This window comes from Schistocerca nitens, chromosome 11 (assembly GCF_023898315.1).
Source record: "Schistocerca nitens isolate TAMUIC-IGC-003100 chromosome 11, iqSchNite1.1, whole genome shotgun sequence".
Classification (NCBI taxonomy): Eukaryota; Metazoa; Arthropoda; class Insecta; order Orthoptera; family Acrididae; genus Schistocerca; species Schistocerca nitens.
In genome coordinates this window covers 178,344,210-178,362,957 of record NC_064624.1, presented here as the reverse complement: position 1 = coordinate 178,362,957, position 18,748 = coordinate 178,344,210, and the positions used below count along the sequence as shown (strand labels likewise).

At 42.7% G+C, this 18,748-nt stretch overlaps 1 protein-coding gene across 1 annotated transcript in view; it reads right to left on the bottom strand.

Moving 5' to 3' along the window:
• The window catches only part of LOC126212968 (sperm-associated antigen 7 homolog), an 86,387-nt gene that overhangs the window by 59,295 nt on the left and 8,344 nt on the right, over positions 1-18,748 (bottom strand). Inside the window, exon 3 of the mRNA XM_049940493.1 lies at positions 8,857-8,945. Coding sequence (XP_049796450.1) covers positions 8,857-8,945 — 89 coding nt within the window. The remainder of the gene's footprint in view (positions 1-8,856; positions 8,946-18,748) is intronic.

The window sequence follows — 18,748 nt, the reverse complement described above, 5'->3', positions numbered from 1 at the left end:
ATTTATAGGGAGGTAGTGTCAACAGTGACATGTACGGATCCAGAAGGTAAAAGGGTGGGGATGGTGGACAGTTAGTGAAGGAAGTGGTTGGTGTCTTTGACATGGGAGGCTAGATTACAGGCAGCTGGTTGAAGGTGTTTGTTAATGAGTGCAGAAATTCTTTAGTGGGGGTACAATAATCAGCCATAATTGGGCGTCCAGGATTGTTTGATCTGTGGATTTTGGAGAGCATGTAGAAGGTGGGTGTGCAGGGTGTCATTGGGGTGAGGAGGGAAATGGATATAGGGGTGACATTTTCTGGGAATGGCCAAATGCTTTAAGCAGGGACTGGAGATTATGTTGAACTTCTGGGATGGGATAACTCTGGCAGAGTTTGTAGTTGGAGTCAGATAACTGGCAGAGGCCTTCTGCCAGGTAGTCACTGCGATTCATAACAACAGCAATGGAACCTTTGTCTGCAGGTAGGATGATTGGGTCGGGATTTGTTATTAGGCTGTGTATGGCTAGTTCCTAGTAGGTGACCAGCAGGTGGTTAGGTGGTTGAATGGTGGTACGAACTGGAAGAGGCACGTTTCAGTGTTGGAGTTAGTGTGGTTTTGGTTGCAGGGGTTTGCGGCAAAGAAGTGCTTCCATTGCAGGGATCAGGAGAAGGAGAGTAGGTCTTTGACAAGTCCAGTATGGTTAAATTTGGGTGTAGGGCTAAAGGTGAGGCCTTTGGATAGGTCTGAAACTTCTGTGGAGCTGGTGGAAAGGTTAACAACAGTGTTGTTGGGATGTTTTGGCTCTGGATTTGATGGAGAACTAGTAAGGTGTTTAGGGGGATGTGGCAAGTTGTAGAGATCAGATAGACAGAGTTCAGCTCCTATGAGGAATGGATGAGAAGGAACATTGTGGATACGATAGGGTTTGGATAATGGTCCCCTGAGGTGGCAGTAGGCAGTCAGCAGATTGGTAACTTATGAAGGTGGTTCTGGAATGCTCCTCCAGGTGCTGGAGACCAAGGAAATTGGCATGGGAGATTTGTCTGTAACCTAGCCTCCTACATCAAAAACAGCAACCACTTCCTTCACCAACTCTCCGCCATCCCCACCCCTTTACCTCCTTCATCGATCTCATCACTGTTGATGCCACCTCCCTATACATCAACATCCCTCATGACCATGGTCTTACTGCTATTGAACACTACCTTTTCCGACGCACTTCAGACTCCAAACCCACTACCTAAATCCTCAAACAACTTACTAATTTTATCCTAATCCACAACTACTTCACCTTCAAATGTAAGTTATATAAACAAACACACAGCACAGACATGGACACCTGCATGGTACCATCCTGTGCCAACCTTTTTATGGGTCATCTAGAGGAGACCTTTCTAGCCTCTCAAAAACGAAACCACTAGTCTGGTTCACAGATGATATCTTCATGATCTGGACTCCATATCTTCATTCTTTCATAACCGCAACACCTCCTCTCCCATGTGCTTCACATGGTACTCCTCAACCCAATGTGCCAACTTCCTGGATGTTTCCCTCGCCCTCTCTAATGGCTCCATCTGCATCTCTGTCCACATTAAATCCAACAGCTGTCAGCTCTTTCACACCAAAAAAATCCCTCCCATACAGTCTGACCATCTGGGAGCAATGTATCTGCAGTGACGTGAACTCCCTTTCTCAGCATGCCGAGGATCTTGCCGAGGACTACACAGACAGCCACTCTCCCCCGGACCTAGTCCGCAAACAGATCTCCCGTGCCATTTCCCCTCACACCCCCAATCCTCCCACCACTCCCAAAAACCAGCCACAAAGGAGTATCCCATTCATCACCCAATACCACCTCGGACTGGAAGAACTGAACCACATCCTTCACCAGGGCTTTCATTACTCATCATCATGCCCTGAAATGAGGGACATAAAAAGAAAAGTAGACCAACCTGTGGCACAACATGTAGCTAAAGATACTCCACCACCAGCTTTTCTGAACTGTGCAGATGGGAGATATCCTTAAAACACATTCACCACTCCCATAATTATCCCAACCCTCAACCTGCAGTAACATATTGTCACCACATCCTCCACCCAACAGTCTTTCCCCACTCCTCTCCTTTTTTTGCCCCTTTTTTCCCCAACTTCCTGCCCCAAAACGTCCTGATGCTGCACCAGCTGGCATTCTAGTCCCTCCATACTTCACCACACAGTGTTTGTCTCTCTCCCCATCCGTACACTACTATCTGATAGTTGCATTCCGGCCCGAGCTGCTGGAGTTGGGGGTCTTGTGCATGATGTGTGCCAACTTGTGTGTATGAATGGTGTGTCTCACTTTTACTGATGAAGACTGTGGCTGGACGCTTTATCTACGTGTCCCTTACACTGAAGTGCCACAGAAACTGGTATAGGTATGCGTATTAAAATACAGAGCTATGTAAACAGGCACAATACGGCACTGGGGTCGGCAACGCCTACATAAGACAACAAGCGTCTGGTGCATTTGTTAAGACTGGTTGCTACTGCTACAATGGCAGGTTATCAAGATTTAAGTGAGTTTGAACACGGTGTTATAGTCGGTGCACGAGCGGTAGGACACAGCATATACGAGGTAGTGATGAAGTGAGGATTTTCCCATATAACCGTTTCACGAGTGTACCGTGAATACCAGGAATCCGGTAAAACATCAAATCTTCAACATCGCAGCGGCCGGAAAAAGATCCTGCAAGAATGGGACCAATGATGACAAGAGAATCGTTCAACATCATGGAAGTACAACCCTTGCACAAAATGCTGCAGATTTCAATGCTGGGTCACCAACAGGTGTCAGCTTGCAAACCATTCAACAAAACATCATCAATTTGGGCTTTCAGAGCTAAAGGCCCACTTGTGTACCCTTTATGACTGCACAACACAAAACTTCACGCCTCGCCTGGGCCCGCCAACACCGACATGGGACTGTCGATGACTGGAAACATGTTGCCTGGTCGGAAACTTTTCATTTCAAATTGTATCAAGCAGATGGACATGTACACATATGGATACAACCTCATGAATCCATGGACACAATGTCAGCAGGGGACTCTTCAACCTGGTGGAGGCTCTGTAATGGTGGGGTGTGTGTGCAGTTGGATTGGTGTGGGACCCCTGATGTGTCTAAGTACAACTCTGACAGGTGACAAGTACATAAGCATCCTGTCTGATCACCTGCATCCATTCATGTCCACTGTGCTTTCCAACAGACTTCGGCAATTCCAGCAGGACAATGCGACACCCACACGTCCAGAATTGCTACACAGTGGCTCCAGGAACACTCTTCTGAGTTTAAACACTTCCTCTGGCCACCAAATTCCCCGGACATGAACATTATTGAGCGTATCTGAGATGCCTCGCAATGTGCTGTTCAGAAGAGATCTCCACCCCCTCATACTCTTACAGATTAATGGTGTGAATTGCCTCCAGCACTACTTTAGTCTACTGAGTCCACGCCACAGCGTGTTGTGGCACTTCTGTATGCTCGCTGGGGTCCTTCATGATATTAGGCAGGTGTACCAGTTTCTTTGGGTCTTCAGTGTAACTGTGCCTGTCTGCAAATTAACATGTCTTCTTTACGGTAAGCAGCAATCTGTCTTTGCCTACACTGTTAATATTCCTACCTGAATTTTCCATTTTTTTGTTAATGCATTACAAGATTTTGACTGCTGTATAGAGGTACTCAGGGTACCCTCCGCCACACACCGTCAGGTGGCTTGTGGAGTATGGATGTAGATGTAGATGTAGATATATGTTTTGGGAGGCAGTGCATGCCACAGTCTAAATTTAGGAACTCATTAGAGGCATTTGAGACAGTAGTGTGGAGAAAGTAACGAGTAGTATTTATGGAATTGTGTTCATTGTTTGTTGTTGTTGTGGTCTTCAGTCCTGAGACTGGTTTGATGCAGCTCTCCATGCTACTCTATCCTGTGCAAGCTTCTTCATCTCCCAGTACCTACTGCAACCTACATCCTTCTGAATCTGCATAGTGTATTCATCTCTTGGTCTCCCTCTACGATTTTTACCCTCCACGGTGCCCTCCAATGCTAAATTTGTGATCCCTTGATGCCTCAAAACATGTCCTACCAACCGATCCCTTCTTCTAGTCAAGTTGTGCCACAAACTTCTCTTCTCCCCAATCCTATTCAATACCTCCTCATTAGTTACGTGATCTACCCACCTTATCTTCAGCATTCTTCTGTAGCACCACATTTCGAAAGCTTCTACTCTCTTCTTGTCCAAACTAGTTATCGTCCATGTTTCACTTCCATACATGGCTACACTCCATACAAATACTTTCAGAAACGACTTCCTGACACTTAAATCTATACTCGATGTTAACAAATTTCTCTTCTTCAGAAACGCTTTCCTTGCCATTGCCAGTCTACATTTTATATCCTCTCTACTTCGACCATCATCAGTTATTTTACTCCCTAAATAGCAAAACTCCTTTACTGCTTTAAGTGTCTCATTTCCTAATCTAATTCCCTCAGCATCACCCGACTTAATTCGACATTGTTTAATTTGTGAAAAACGAAAAGTCAATTGTGAAATGTTCATACGAACAGTGTTTTTGAAGTCTGTTGCTAATGCAGTTAATAAGCAGAAGATCAAGCATCAACTCAACCTTCAAAGCTATATACCATTTAAAACATTATTATTCAATTCTGCCTCAGCATCTGATGCTGTTAACTCATTGTGATGTTCACTGGCTTGTTCTGATCAAATGACCTGCAAATCAGAAATTTAATGTTTTGTAAATTTTCAAATACTAAATACGGAAGATTGATCCATAACCAGATGGTAGTGTTGGATACTGTGATGTTGATACCACAGAAATACGATTTTGCTATATTCTACAGCCCATTGTGACGATGAATATCAGTGTCCACCAACTCTTTTTTTTTTTGTTTTATGCAGAGAAACAGAAGAAAATTGATAGGTAACAAACCAGGTGAATACAAGCAATATGAGATTAAGTGAATGTTTTTCTCCATCAGATAATTAATTGTTTGACTTGCTGTGTGACAAGTGGCATTGTCATGACGATGACACAATGTTTTCTGTTGGTTTTGCTGATGTCATTGATAACTTTTAGCAGACATACATTTGCGAACCATTCAGCATAAACTGTTCTCCAGTTCTCTGAAGCAGTGTTTGCAACATGTCGAGTTTAACAAAAGAAATGAGCCATCATTTCTTTCAGCTGCTTCATAAACAAACCACTTTTGTTTGTTTTGGGTTCATCTTGAACGATCAATACAACTGACTGATATTTAGTTTCTGGATCATATGGATACATCCAAGTTCTGTCTCCTGTTACTATGCTGTATACACATTATTCCTTTGTCTAATTTTCTGAGCATTTCCTTACAGGCATTGATATGGTCCTGTTTTTGAGCTGGACAAATTATGTAGATTCCTTCAGTAATAGATCTTTTCTGTAACTTAACATTTGTACAAAATCAAATGTGCCACAGTCTTCAATTCCTATGGATGCCTCTATTTCGTGGTAAGTCCTATGCTGAACGTCTTTAATCATATTGAAAAGCTGTGGTAGCTTTTGGAACAACTGACTTTGGTCCAATTTCCAAAAAATTCGGCGCTGACAGAAGAATCACTAAAACAAAATTCCACAAACTGCATGTAAAGTCTAATCTGAGTGTTATCAATTACAGAAAGCCCAACAAAACAATTGGAGGCACTGTTGCCGAGTCAGGCTTTTAGAAAAGTATTGAAAAATCACCCAACAAAACCTTCACTCATCTGTCCTGCTAAAATGTTGGTAGGAAAGACAACAAATGAGCAACTGTAAGTGATGGGATGCTTCTACGTGCTCTGCCTAGTAGATGTTGCCATTTTCTACATAATATTTTGATGACCAATACAGCTTTCTTCTTCAGGTGCTGAAGGGAAAGAAAGAGGGGCGAAGGAAAATGACTGGCGTGGTATATCCCTGTGACCCGGGGTTCTGGATAACTTTTCCAAACTCTGCTCCTTTTCATAAACCGCATCAGTCCTTTTCCTTCACGCCTCTTCCTTCTACCAAAAGAAGGAGACAGTGGCTCAGAAAACTTTCAAACTGTAATACCTTTTTAAGTGTGTTCTCCTGCTGCTGCCTGGTAAGTAGATTTTTTACCTATCCAATTACATCATATTTTCAAAAAGTGATTATTTTTGTTGCTTTATGTATTTTACACTTCATGGAAATGCTGTCATAACATGCACCTGTGTTTAAAACTTGCAATGGTTGTGAATCAAACCTAAGAGCGCTAAATGACAGGCGAGCATTCGACCACAGAGACACGTCACCTCTCAAGAAAAACTGACCTCACTTTAGCATATTAATGATCAGTACTCTTTAGAATTTTTGAGAGTTTCATCAAAGTGCTTTGGGTGATTAATAGTTGAGTTCTGAACTCCACATACCACAAATAAAAAAAATACAAAAATCCTATTGCCACATGTGCTCCTTGTCAGTTCAATTTCCCTTTACTTTTACCCTTCGATACTTTTTGGTTTTTCAGAGCCCAACAGATATTAGCTGAGATGCACATTCTCTCAGTGTTTCCCAGCCCTGGTGGATGTGGTGGTCGGTAAGATCTTAATAAATTGAGAGCCAGATCTCAAGTCTCGTTTGCATTGAAACATCTGTCCCTGTTGATTTGGCTTTCTGTCAACTTCATTTTGACACACACTTTAATTATGTTGTCCAGAAACTTGGAGTTTGCACCATCAAACATCCTGTCTTGATTGTATTTGGTGCAGTGCTCAGAGATAGCCAATCATCTCGACTGTTTTATTCGGGCATGTCGACGATGCTCCTTACATCTCACTTTAACTGTTCCGATAGTCTTCTTTGTATAAGATGTGTCACATTCGCATGAATGCAGTACACATTCGGCTTTCGGATATCTAGATCATTTCTAAAAATCGCCAAACACTGACTCGAATATAAACTGAAACGAAATAAGACGAGAGAAATTTTGTGATGCAAAAACCAAATTTATGGGACAGCATTAAATAAGGAATTTACCAGATTAATGCTGTCAGAAAATCTTATAAGAAAGGACAGTGGTTACAATTTAAACCTAGAGTCAATTTAGACCTGAAGTTCAGCTCTCAATTTATTAATATCCCACTGGTACCGTATTTACTTGAATCTAAGCCGCACTTTTTTTCCGGTTTTTGTAATCCAAAAAACCGCCTGCGGCTTAGAATCGAGTGCAAAGTAAGTGGAAATTCTGAAAAATGTTGGTAGGTGCCGCCACAGCTAACTTCAGCTGACGAATATATGTAGTGCTACACAGGCATGCTTTGCAGGCACTAAGATAAATATTGGTGCCAAAACCTCTGTGTCAGTAAATAAATTTAAAAAAAGGTGGAAGACGAGCTTTTTTTCTCCGCCCCGAGTTTCGACCACTGCACTTTCATACATTATCCAACGAAGTAAATACAAATTCCATATTGTTCATCTTCGAATGTAGCAGCATTCCAATGTACTACGAAAATCCGAGTGGCAAGACTGTTTGGGAATTTTTTCCTACCTGTGAGAAGAGATGGTTGCTAATAGGAACTTTTATGAACTGTGAATCACATGCAGTATTCTCTTCACCATAAGAATAATATGAATATAATCATTTTGCCATGTATTCTTTCGTGTTTGCTGCTATCTCATTTAAATCCTGTCAGCCTAATAGACTACGAAACTAGTGTGAGACAACAGTAAATGCGGAAGAATATACATATAATGTCATGTTTATATTCGTATTATTCTTATGCCTAGTAGTGATACATTCAGAAATGAAGCACGGCAATTGACTAGATTTTTAAATCTAAGATGACTAACTTCTGTGCAGAATGTAATGTACAAAAGAGGCATCTGCAAAGATTTTCAAACGGAGAAAATTTTTAGCTAAACTCTCATTCAGAACATCATCTATCATACGCAGTCTATTATTTGGTTCTTGTTGATCATTATCAAAGGAAGCAGCAGTGTAAGTAACAACAAATAGCAGTCTCTTGCCATTGTTTCGCTAATGAGACAATTCCTCTCCTTTTTTATTGTAAGCTGCGGTAGCGCGCACAAAAGCAAGCCATGCTGCGAGCGGCGACAGGTCGTAAACACACATTATCATAATGCGACAAACAGTGCATGACACAGTACAATAATGCATTTTCAGCTTACGCACACACACACACGCACACGCACACGCACACACACACACACACACACACACACACACACACACACACACAGAGAGAGAGAGAGAGAGAGAGAGAGAGAGAGAGAGAGAGAGAGAGAGAGAACATCATGAATAGAAGTTAGTTTTCGACATAAACTTCGTAAGGTTGGCAAACCAACCAGGAGGAAACACATAATGGACTCACAATTTTTACACATCTTTAAAAGCACGGTGTTCAAACAAACAGCTATGACCAGTGGCAAAAGAATAATAGTGCGCCACAAAGAAGAAGGAGAAACGTGGTGAACAGTGTGAAAGAAAAAGCTCGAAATACAAAATTGTGCTTATGTTTCGGAAATGAAGCAGTAGTGCGACCTCCAGACCAGACTAGAGAAAGTGCCGATGTCAACAAACTGTAAGTAATCAGTTATTTAAATGAAAAAACGCCATGTGAGATGTTTGATACTCTAGAAATAACAAAAACTACATCATTCTAGATCCCACTGAAGACGCCTTAGAGTAAGAAAAAGGTGAAATGCACGTGGGAAAGATGTACTAAGTTGCAGCAAGAAAAGGCGGTTTTGTTTACAAAACAACTATCAGCGAGTTTAGTTCTGTTCAATGTCATGCACTCCACTGACTGACATACTTACACAACACTTCTGAGCACGTGCTCCATTGGTTCAAACACGTGCCTCCCCTTGCTGTCATCTTTGATGAATTCTTCTATCGTCTTCTCTACCTGCAATGTAAAGTGACACGTAAATTAAATACAGAGTACAGAGAAAATATTTGCTGTCAATACACAAAACAGCCAAAACAATTTAATGCCACACATCCAATGCTAAAAAAAAAGCTAGTGCAGTACAGTAATCACCACTGGAACATACAGTGACAGACACAATATTTTGACCTCACACCAGTCAGATTTTTGTAATATTTTATACTTGTGGTAAATTAAGTTCAGAACTCAAATATCAACTTGCCAGAGCTGTTTGACCCAACTATCAAAAATTCTCAAGAAAATCAATTTCTACGTTTTCCGACCATCGTCAATACAATGAAGTGAGATCAGTCGTCCCACAAGCAGTACAGCTATGTGATAGAATGCTCGCCTGCCACTTGGGGGCCGGCGGATTGAAATTTTTAAACAAAGATGCCTGTTCTAAGAGCATCTCTGTGAAGCATAAAATACATAAACTGTAAGTAATCACTTATTTAACTGAAAAAACGCCATGTGAGATATCTGATAATCTAGAATGTGATATCAGTGATCTGAAGGCCGACCGATCCATCGTCATTCTTCCGGCGGACAAGGGTTCCACGACCGTGGTACTTGGTCGTCGGGAGTATGTGGCTGAGGGACTGCGTCAGCTTTCAGACAACACTACTTACAAAGTTTGCCAAGGTAATCCCATTCCTGATGTCCAGGCGGAGCTTCAAGGAATCCTCAGAACCTTACGCCCCCTGCAAAACCTTTCACCTGACTCCATCAACCTCCTGACCCCACCGACATCCCGCACCCTTACCTTCTACCTTCTTCCTAAAATTCACAAACCCAATCATCCTGGCAGTCCCATTGTAGCTGGTTACCAAGCCCCCACAGAACGTATCTCTGCCTACGTAGATCAACACCTTCAACCCATTACATGCAGTCTCCCATCCTTCATCGAAGACACCAACCACTTTCTCGAACGCCTGGAATCCTTACCCAATCTGTTACCCCCCAGAAACCATCCTTGTAACCATTGATGCCACTTCCCTATACACAAATATTCCGCACGTCCAGGGCCTTGCTGCGATGGAGCACTTCCTTTCATGCCGATCACATGCCACCCTACCTAAAACCTCTTTCCTCATCACCTTAGCCAGCTTCATCCTGACCCACAACTTCTTCACTTTCAAAGGCCAGACATACCAACAACTAAAGGGAACAGCCATGGGTACCAGGATGGTCCCCTCGTACGCCAACCTATTTATGGGTCGCTTAGAGGAAGCCTTCTTGGTTACCCAAGCCTGCCAACCCAAAGTTTGGTACAGATTTATTGATGACATCTTCATGATCTGGACCCACTGTGAAGAAGAACTCCACAATTTCCTCTCCAACCTCAACTCCTTTGGTTCCATCAGATTCACCTGGTCCTATTCCAAATCCCATGCCACTTTCCTTGATGTTGACCTCCACCAGTCCAATGGCCAGCTTCACAGGTCCGTCCACATCAAACCCACCAACAAGCAACAGTACCTCCATTATGACAGCTGCCACCCATTCCACATCAAACGATCCCTTCCCTACAGCCTAGGTCTTCGTGGCAAACGAATCTGCTCCAGTCCGGAAGCCCTGAACCATTACACCAACAACCTGCAAACAGCTTTCGCATCCCGCAACTACCCTCCCGACCTGGTACAGAAGCAAATAACCAGAGCCACTTCCTCATCCCCTCAAACCCAGAACCTCCCACAGAAGAACTACAAAAGTGCCCCACTTGTGACAGGATACTTTCCGGGACTGGATCAGACTCTGAATGTGGCTCTCCAGCAGGGATACGACTTCCTCAAATCCTGCCCTGAAATGAGATCCATCCTTCACAAAATCCTCCCCACTCCACCAAGAGTGTCTTTCCGCCGTCCACCTAACCTTCGTAACCTCTTGTTTCATCCCTATGAAATCCCAAAACCACCTTCCCTACCCTCTGGCTCCTACCCTTGTAACCGCCCCCGGTGTAAAACCTGTCCCATGCACCCTTCCACCACCACCACCTACTCCAGTCCTGTAACCCGGAAGGTGTACACGATCAAAGGCAGAGCCACGTGTGAAAGCACCCACGTGATTTACCAACTGACCTGCCTACACTGTGACGCATTCTATGTGGGAATGACCAGCAACAAACTGTCCATTCGCATGAATGGACACAGGCAGACAGTGTTTGTTGGTAATGAGGATCACCCTGTGGCTAAACATGCCTCGGTGCACGGCCAGCACATCTTGGCACAGTGTTACACCATCCGGGTTATCTGGATACTTCCCACTAACACCAACCTGTCAGAACTCCAGAGATGGGAACTTGCCCTTCAGTATATCCTCTCTTCTCGTTACCCACCAGGCTTCAACTTCCGCTAATTTCAAGTTGCCGCCGCTCATAACTCACCTGTCATTCAACAAAATCTTTGCCTGTGTACTTCCGGCTCGACTGACATCTCTGCCCAAACTCTTTGGCTTTACATATGTCTGCTTGTGTCTGTATGTGTGTGTGTGTGTGTGTGTGTGTGTGTGTGTGTGTGTGTGTATACCTGTTCTTTTTTCCCCCCTAAGGTAAGTCGTTCCACTCCCGGGATTGGAATGACTCCTTACCCTCTCCCTTAAAACCCACATCCTTTCGTATTTCCCTCTGTAAGGAGTCATTCCAATCCCGGGAGCGGAAAGACTTACTTTAGGGGGAAAAAAGGACAGGTATACACTCGCACATATACAGACACAAGCAGACATTTGTAAAGGCAAAGAGTATGTATATGTCAATTGGCAGACGCCTTACCATTTGTCTCAAGGGATTCTTTATTGACACAGTCCTGTTGATATGTGCCAGAACACTAGTACAGTTGGAATACATCCCATTTTGGTGTCTATAATATTGTGCCCATTGGACACTGAAATCCAGCTGCACACCTACGAATGGTGTCACTGCAATTACACCGGGAAAACTGGGCAGTCCCACGTGAATACTTCAATATTTGAAAGTGAGTTCAATATCTTTGAACATTAATTATAAAAACAATTTGTGTGTGTGTGTGTGTGTGTGTGTGTGTGTGTGTGTGTGTGTGTGTGCGCGCGCGCGCTCTTATACAAGATGTTTTCAAGCATCACATATTTCTGCAAGAGGTAGTATTTGTCTAAAATACGAAGAAAGTTCTTAGAATGATATTTACAGACACCAAAACCTGTCGAGATATGGGGCAATCTGTCCTCTCATTCCTATCCATCTGTTATGCAGAAATAGATACTGTAGGCAGTGCTGACATATATTTGAGCGTTTCTTCACAATGGATTCTGCACTCTTTAAATACACACGTTTCCATTTAGTTTGCGTCACACACAGTTGTCACATGCCCTGTAACATCTGGACACCGTCGTTGGGTCAAGCATACACCGATACCTTTAAATGCACCCAAAGCCAGAAATCCAACCGATTCATGTCCTGTGAACGGCAAGGACATGCTGCCAGACTGCCTCCACGAATCCATCATATGTAGAACAGTGCAATACGGCAACGTCACATGATCCGTACGAGTCTGTCAACAACAATTCCTTCCCGTACATTGATACTCGAGCGATGCTGATATCTCACTTCTGTGCCTAGTCAAGGATTTGCATCTGCCTACACATGCACGCATCTCTTGTGAACAGTAAAACACTACCAAATACTACACATTACTCTCAACAAGCAAACTGGCCCAATCTCAACTGATATTGGTTTCCAGACACATAAATTATAGATAATTTCCTTCAAGTTTTGATCAATACTACCTCCTTCAGGAATATGCGACACTTATTTTTTGGTGTTCCTTAATCCATACAGACTAGGTAATTTGAGGAGTCTGATGTAATAATGGGTTATACAGTAAGGTCAGCTACTGGTGTATACAAGTCATTCATATGAAATGTACACAAAGCCTGTAATGCCAGAAATATTTGTCTCTCAGCTACAACACAGCAGTGTAGTTTAACTGGCAATAAGCTGTAACTACAGGATACTATTAATTTCCAGAGGTTACTGCATAGCACACAGCAATGACGTGTGCTAATTACAACCAAACAAGCATGATGTGACTTTCCAAAGAGGTGTGACAGTATTGAAATCCATCATCACATGCAAGCCACGTATGGGGTACTCCAATTGGACCTCTGCGCTGAAACAACAGTCCACAGGTGTAATGACGATCCGCAGTGTCATCCGTAGTCTGCTCTAAGATCCTGGTATGTTCATATTCCGTAACATCATTATCTGCAACCATCAACTTGGGGCACATTAGTCGAGGGTGCCACTAGCATTCCCAGCATTGATGTTTGGTGATGCGCACTGTTTGTCCAATATCTTTCACCATGTTGGCACGGAATCTAATACACTCCGTCCTTCCGCAAACTGAGGTCATCTTTGACACTTCCCGGTAATGCCTGCTTATTATTGAGTGGGCAAAAGACAGTTTTTAAGCAGTGCTTTTTCAGTATGCACTCAACTTTTCCTGACAGCACTTCGGTGTATAGTATAAAGGCTGTGACTTACCTCTTCCTCCATGATTTCTTCTGTTTCCACTCTCTGTACTGTAGGGGTAGGGTGAAGAGCGTGCTTAATCTGCCATTCTGATAATCTGTACACTCAGAATCTGGCTACTCATAATAGCAGATTAAGCGCGCTCTTCGCCCAACCGCTCCAGTACAAATGGTGAAGACAGAAGACATCAACGAGGAAGAGGTGATCACAGCCTAAATGGCGCACACTGACGTGCTACCGGGAAAAGTCGGGCATATACTGAAAAAGCATCATGTAAGGCCTGTCTTGTGCCCAATAAAATACGGGCATTATTGGGAATTGTCAAAGATGACCTCGGTTTGAGGAACGTTGGGGTGTATCAAACTCCATGTGGCAACACATATTGCACAAACAGTGTGCATCGTCGAAGACTGATGCTGGGAACTCGACTAATGTACCCCACGAAGTCTGCAGATGCAGAGCAGTGTTCGTCAGAGAATCACGCAATGGAATTCAAACATACCAGGATTGTAGTTCAGACTTAGGCATACTGGGACAGTGTCATTAGAGAAACCATCAAAATTTGTACTAGGGATAATCTTATCAATCAGGACTGTAGCTATAATCTCAGCAAGGCTTGGAAACTAGCACTAGGTCTAATTAAGACATTCAGCAAACACAACGATCTGGCAACCAGGGCAGACAGAGTAAAGTACATCGAAGCTACCACACACTCCAACAAAGTGTCTCCACAACTTCCAATGCGTGCTCTCGGGTGCGGATCAGAGAGGGAATGGTTTGTGGTTCGAGGAGGAATAAGTCGGTTGAGCACCCCCAGAAACTAAGTTCATAAGCGCACGTGACAATGGAGCGCAAATATTGTGCCCGTCGGACACTATGGACTGGTAGTGCACCTGTGGACTGTTCAGTTGTCAAATATGCCGGGAGAATGTCAAGAATCACAACGCTGAAACAACAGCTCGAGTGGATGTAACAATGGTGTAACATATCTACCAGGAACCTTGTTATTTGCAAGGCAGACATTTGTTGGGCATTGTCATGCTGAGAATGCAAGTCAGTGGTGAGTGGAGTCCGCTCAGACTGTTTGCAGATGATGGAGTTGCCAATATAAAAGTACTGTATCAAAAAACTGCATAAATATTCAGTCGGGTCTTGACAGGATTTCAAAGTGAGCAAAGGTTAGCAACTTGTTTCAGCACTGAAAAATGGAGGACTGAGCATCTCACAAACTGAAAAAAGAACTGAGTATCCTATGACTACAATATCAATAGCTCATAACTGGAATCAGCCACTTCATACAAATACCTGGGTTGTAAGTATTTGTAAGGATATGAAATGGAAAATCACAGAGGCTCAGTATTGACAAAGCAAGTGGCCATCTTCAGTTTTTTGGTAGAATTCTAGGAAAATGTAATCAGTGTATAAAGCAGACAGCTTACAAAACAATTGTGCAACATAGCCTAGAAAACAGGGTGGGCCTAAAACATCACTACCCACCACAACCAGCTGTAAACATTAAGGTAATCACGTTTAGTTGTGGGAATTTGGAGTGATGAGGCAACTTCCACAATATCAAGCTATGTCAACAGATACAACAGTGCCTGATTGTAAACAGAGAAATATAGAATTCTTTTTAGCGACACAGTTAAGTCGAGCTGGTGTCACCATTTGGGGTGTCATCTGATGCCATGGAGTAATTGGGACTTGGGTGTTACTCGAAGTAGAGAGAACTAACAGAAAATGTTGATGACCTACGCCATTCCGGACCAAAAATAACCTACGATGACTTCCAGACACTTTCCTTTCGACACAACAGGGCCCCACCACTTCACTCGCCAGCTGTGCCGAACTACTTTGATGAAGTATTTGGTGGAAAAGCTATTGGAAAGTGAAGGGTAATGTAAACGTGACACAGTTCCCCTGACCTGACACCTATGTATTTCTTCTTTTTGGGGTATGTTAAAGTTTATGCTATAAAACTGCATTAGTTCTTGAAATAAGCTATTTACAACAATTTTGAATATCCCAATTCTAATAAATCATTGTGTAAACAAGTACGCTTAAGTGTCCCAGTTCGTCTGATGAAATGTATCGATAAAGGTGGAAAACAACTCTCGAGTATCGTATAGCTTCAATCAAGTGTTCAGTTATTTCATAACTGCAACTGTTTGTTTTGTATTAAATAAGATTACGATGAGTAGTGACCTTTGGCCCACCCTATATTGATCAAGTGTGGGACCAGTACCAAACAGGATTAAGACATACAGGGAAGGGCAACAGGAATGCTCACAGGTTTGGCTGAGATGTGGGAGAGGGTCATGGAGAGGCTGAAGAAACTGTACCGTCACATGCTTGAAGAATCTCTTGAAAGCTTACTTACAAAGTTTAAAATACCAGCTTTAAATGGTGTATCTAGGGATGTACTGCAGCCACCTACGTATCAGTCCCATAATGACTGCAAGCATAAGATTAGACTAATTACAACATGGACAGTTGCAATTAAATAATCATTCTTCCCGTGCTCCATATATGAATGAGTGGGAGGAAGTCATAAGTGGTTCAATGGGAAGTACCCTCTGCCATACACTTCACTTCACAGTGGTTTCCAGTGTGTGGATGAAGATGTGAGTCACTGTGAGAGACTGAGCCACTAGGTTGCTCTGTGAGGGGAGAATCTTTAGTGGAAATGTGATACTGAAGATTCGTAAATACTGAAGATGAAACAAATGTCATGAGCGGGTGAGAAGTGGAAGTACAATATATGGAAGAATATTAGTTAAAGTAGTCAGAAGAAAGATAATAATAAGAAGTCATTTAGGAAGTTGCGTTCGATTTTAAATTGCTCACGAGTTTAAGATTGAAAATTGAATGTGCACGATGGAAAAGAGTAATAATCTTATACAATGTTTCGTGTAAGCTTCAGTAATTTTTGTGGGGAGATATCCAGAATGGCACTACTGTACAGGAAACAGCGTTCTAAAGGTGATGGTTAGAGTGACGACGTACTGTTAAGTTGCAACCGTTACCCAACAAACACTAACTGCACTATGGGATCAAAAGGTTAGGGCATCCCACGAGTACCCCAGGTAAGTGTGACGTGACCATTCTTGTTCTCTACTCGTATAAATGGTTTGATGGTGCTGTAATGTCCAAGAAAGTGTCATCCTCGAGTGACTGTAAGAGTACACGTGATGACCCACTAGGGGACTGCAACTACTCGTAACGACTGCTTTTGTCCAAATTTATGGTGTTTGCAGGGCTCGACCAGAAATGGAAGCGATAGATGTGGGAGCTCCAGATGGCCACGCAATTAGAAAAAATAGAATTTTTGACACGGTTCGGTTGAGTCATAAGACATTTATTTTAGTGTAGTTGACAGGTAGTGATTAGCACGACAGGAAAAGTATAGAATGACAATCCGAGGCTCTTGGGTTTTAGTCCCTATCTGGGAACTTGTTTTATTTTCTCTTTTCACATTGCTTACACAGAAAATAAACTGACATAATGCTTAATAATTGCAGTAATTAATATTTTCATAAAAGACTTGAAAAGGAAAGTTTGGGATTGCAAGTAAATTTCCAGGAAGCAATTGTAAGCTATACATGAGAATTTTGTACGTAAAATTAGATAGTTTTATTATTTTACAGTTGATGATTTTCATGTGCTTGGTTGATATTAATCATAAAAACAGGGTAAGAAGTAATTTTCACAGCATCTTGCCACATTTTTACATTTATATGGTTATTTATGGTTATTTTTTAAGTTTCTATAGAGAAATATTCTTACTATCTCATCACAATGGGCTTGAAAATTGTACGTCACTTACGATTCAGCAAGCGAATGAGCTCTTTAGCCGTAGCTAGTGTTCTTCCCCAACGGCCACTACAGCCAATTTTACCTTCACCGGGAACCTAATCTTCACATGCTGCTGCCAAGGGCTGGTGAAATGTCAAAACGAAACTAACAGAATACAGAGTCCAAAAAGAAAGATGATGAGACTTACCAAACAAAAGCGCTGGCAGGTCGATAGACACACAAAAAAACACAAATATACACACAATTCTAGCTTTCGCAACCAACGGTTGCTTCGTCAGGAAAGAGGGAAGGAGAGGGAAAGATGAAAGGATGTGGGTTTTAAGGGAGAGGGTAAGGAGTCATTCCAATCCCGGGAGCGGAAAGACTTACCTTAGGGGGAAAAAAGGACAAGTATACACTCGCACACACACACATATCCATCCACACATACAGACACAAGCAGACATATTTAAAGACAAAGAGTTTGGGCAGAGATGTCAGTCGAGGTGGAAGAGTAGAGGCAAAGAAGTTGTTGAGAGACAGGTGAGGTATGAGTGGCGGCAACTTGAAATTAGCGGAGATTGAGGCCTGGCGGATAACGAGAAGAGAGGGAAGAGTTGTTTGTGGAGTTCTTGCAGATATTGTAAGTACAATCCTTTCTTGGAAATTTATTTGCAATCCAAAAATTTAATTTCCTTTCATTTTAATGTTATTTATAGAAATATTAATAAATGCAATGCACTGAACATTATTTCAATTTCTTTAGTGTAAGTAACATAAAGGTAGGGGAAAAAAAGCTTCTATATACGGACTTGACACAGAGATCCTGGGATTATTGTTCTGTACTTTTTCTGCTGCACGACCCACTGCACGGAAACTACACTAAGATATACAGCTCGTGCCAAGTCCGACCCACACCAAACTTGGCGGCCTACTGCCTGTCAAATCTCTGGGACAATTCTGAAGTGAATGCCACAAAGTGGTTCCTTCATCTTCGGAATCAAATCAAAGTCACAAGGACTAAGCCCGGGGAGTATGGTGGATGGTACAGTACTTCCCAGTCCCATCGACCGAACAGAGCAGCCACAACTTGCGTTATATGCGCCCGCGCATTGTCTCGCAAAATGATGGGTGGGTCGCGCAGAAAGTGTCGCCGCTTCTTTCGCAAAGCATGTTGCAGAAGATGCTCCAAAAACGAACAGTAAAACTGTGCACTGACGGTCTGCCGTGGAGGATAACACCATAACAGTCGTACACGAGAATCACCATAACTTTAGACCGCTCCATTCACATCATCAACAGAACCGGCTCTGCTAATGGTAGACTACAACACCAAACATAATATTATGGATCCAAGATTGTCTTCAGTACACACACACACTCCCTATGTTGAAGCCCAGGCTGGTAAGGTCTAAGTGTCATACTCCCACATTTCGTATGGCAACATTGTCAGTGGTTGCTGTGAAGTACAATGGGAACGAAA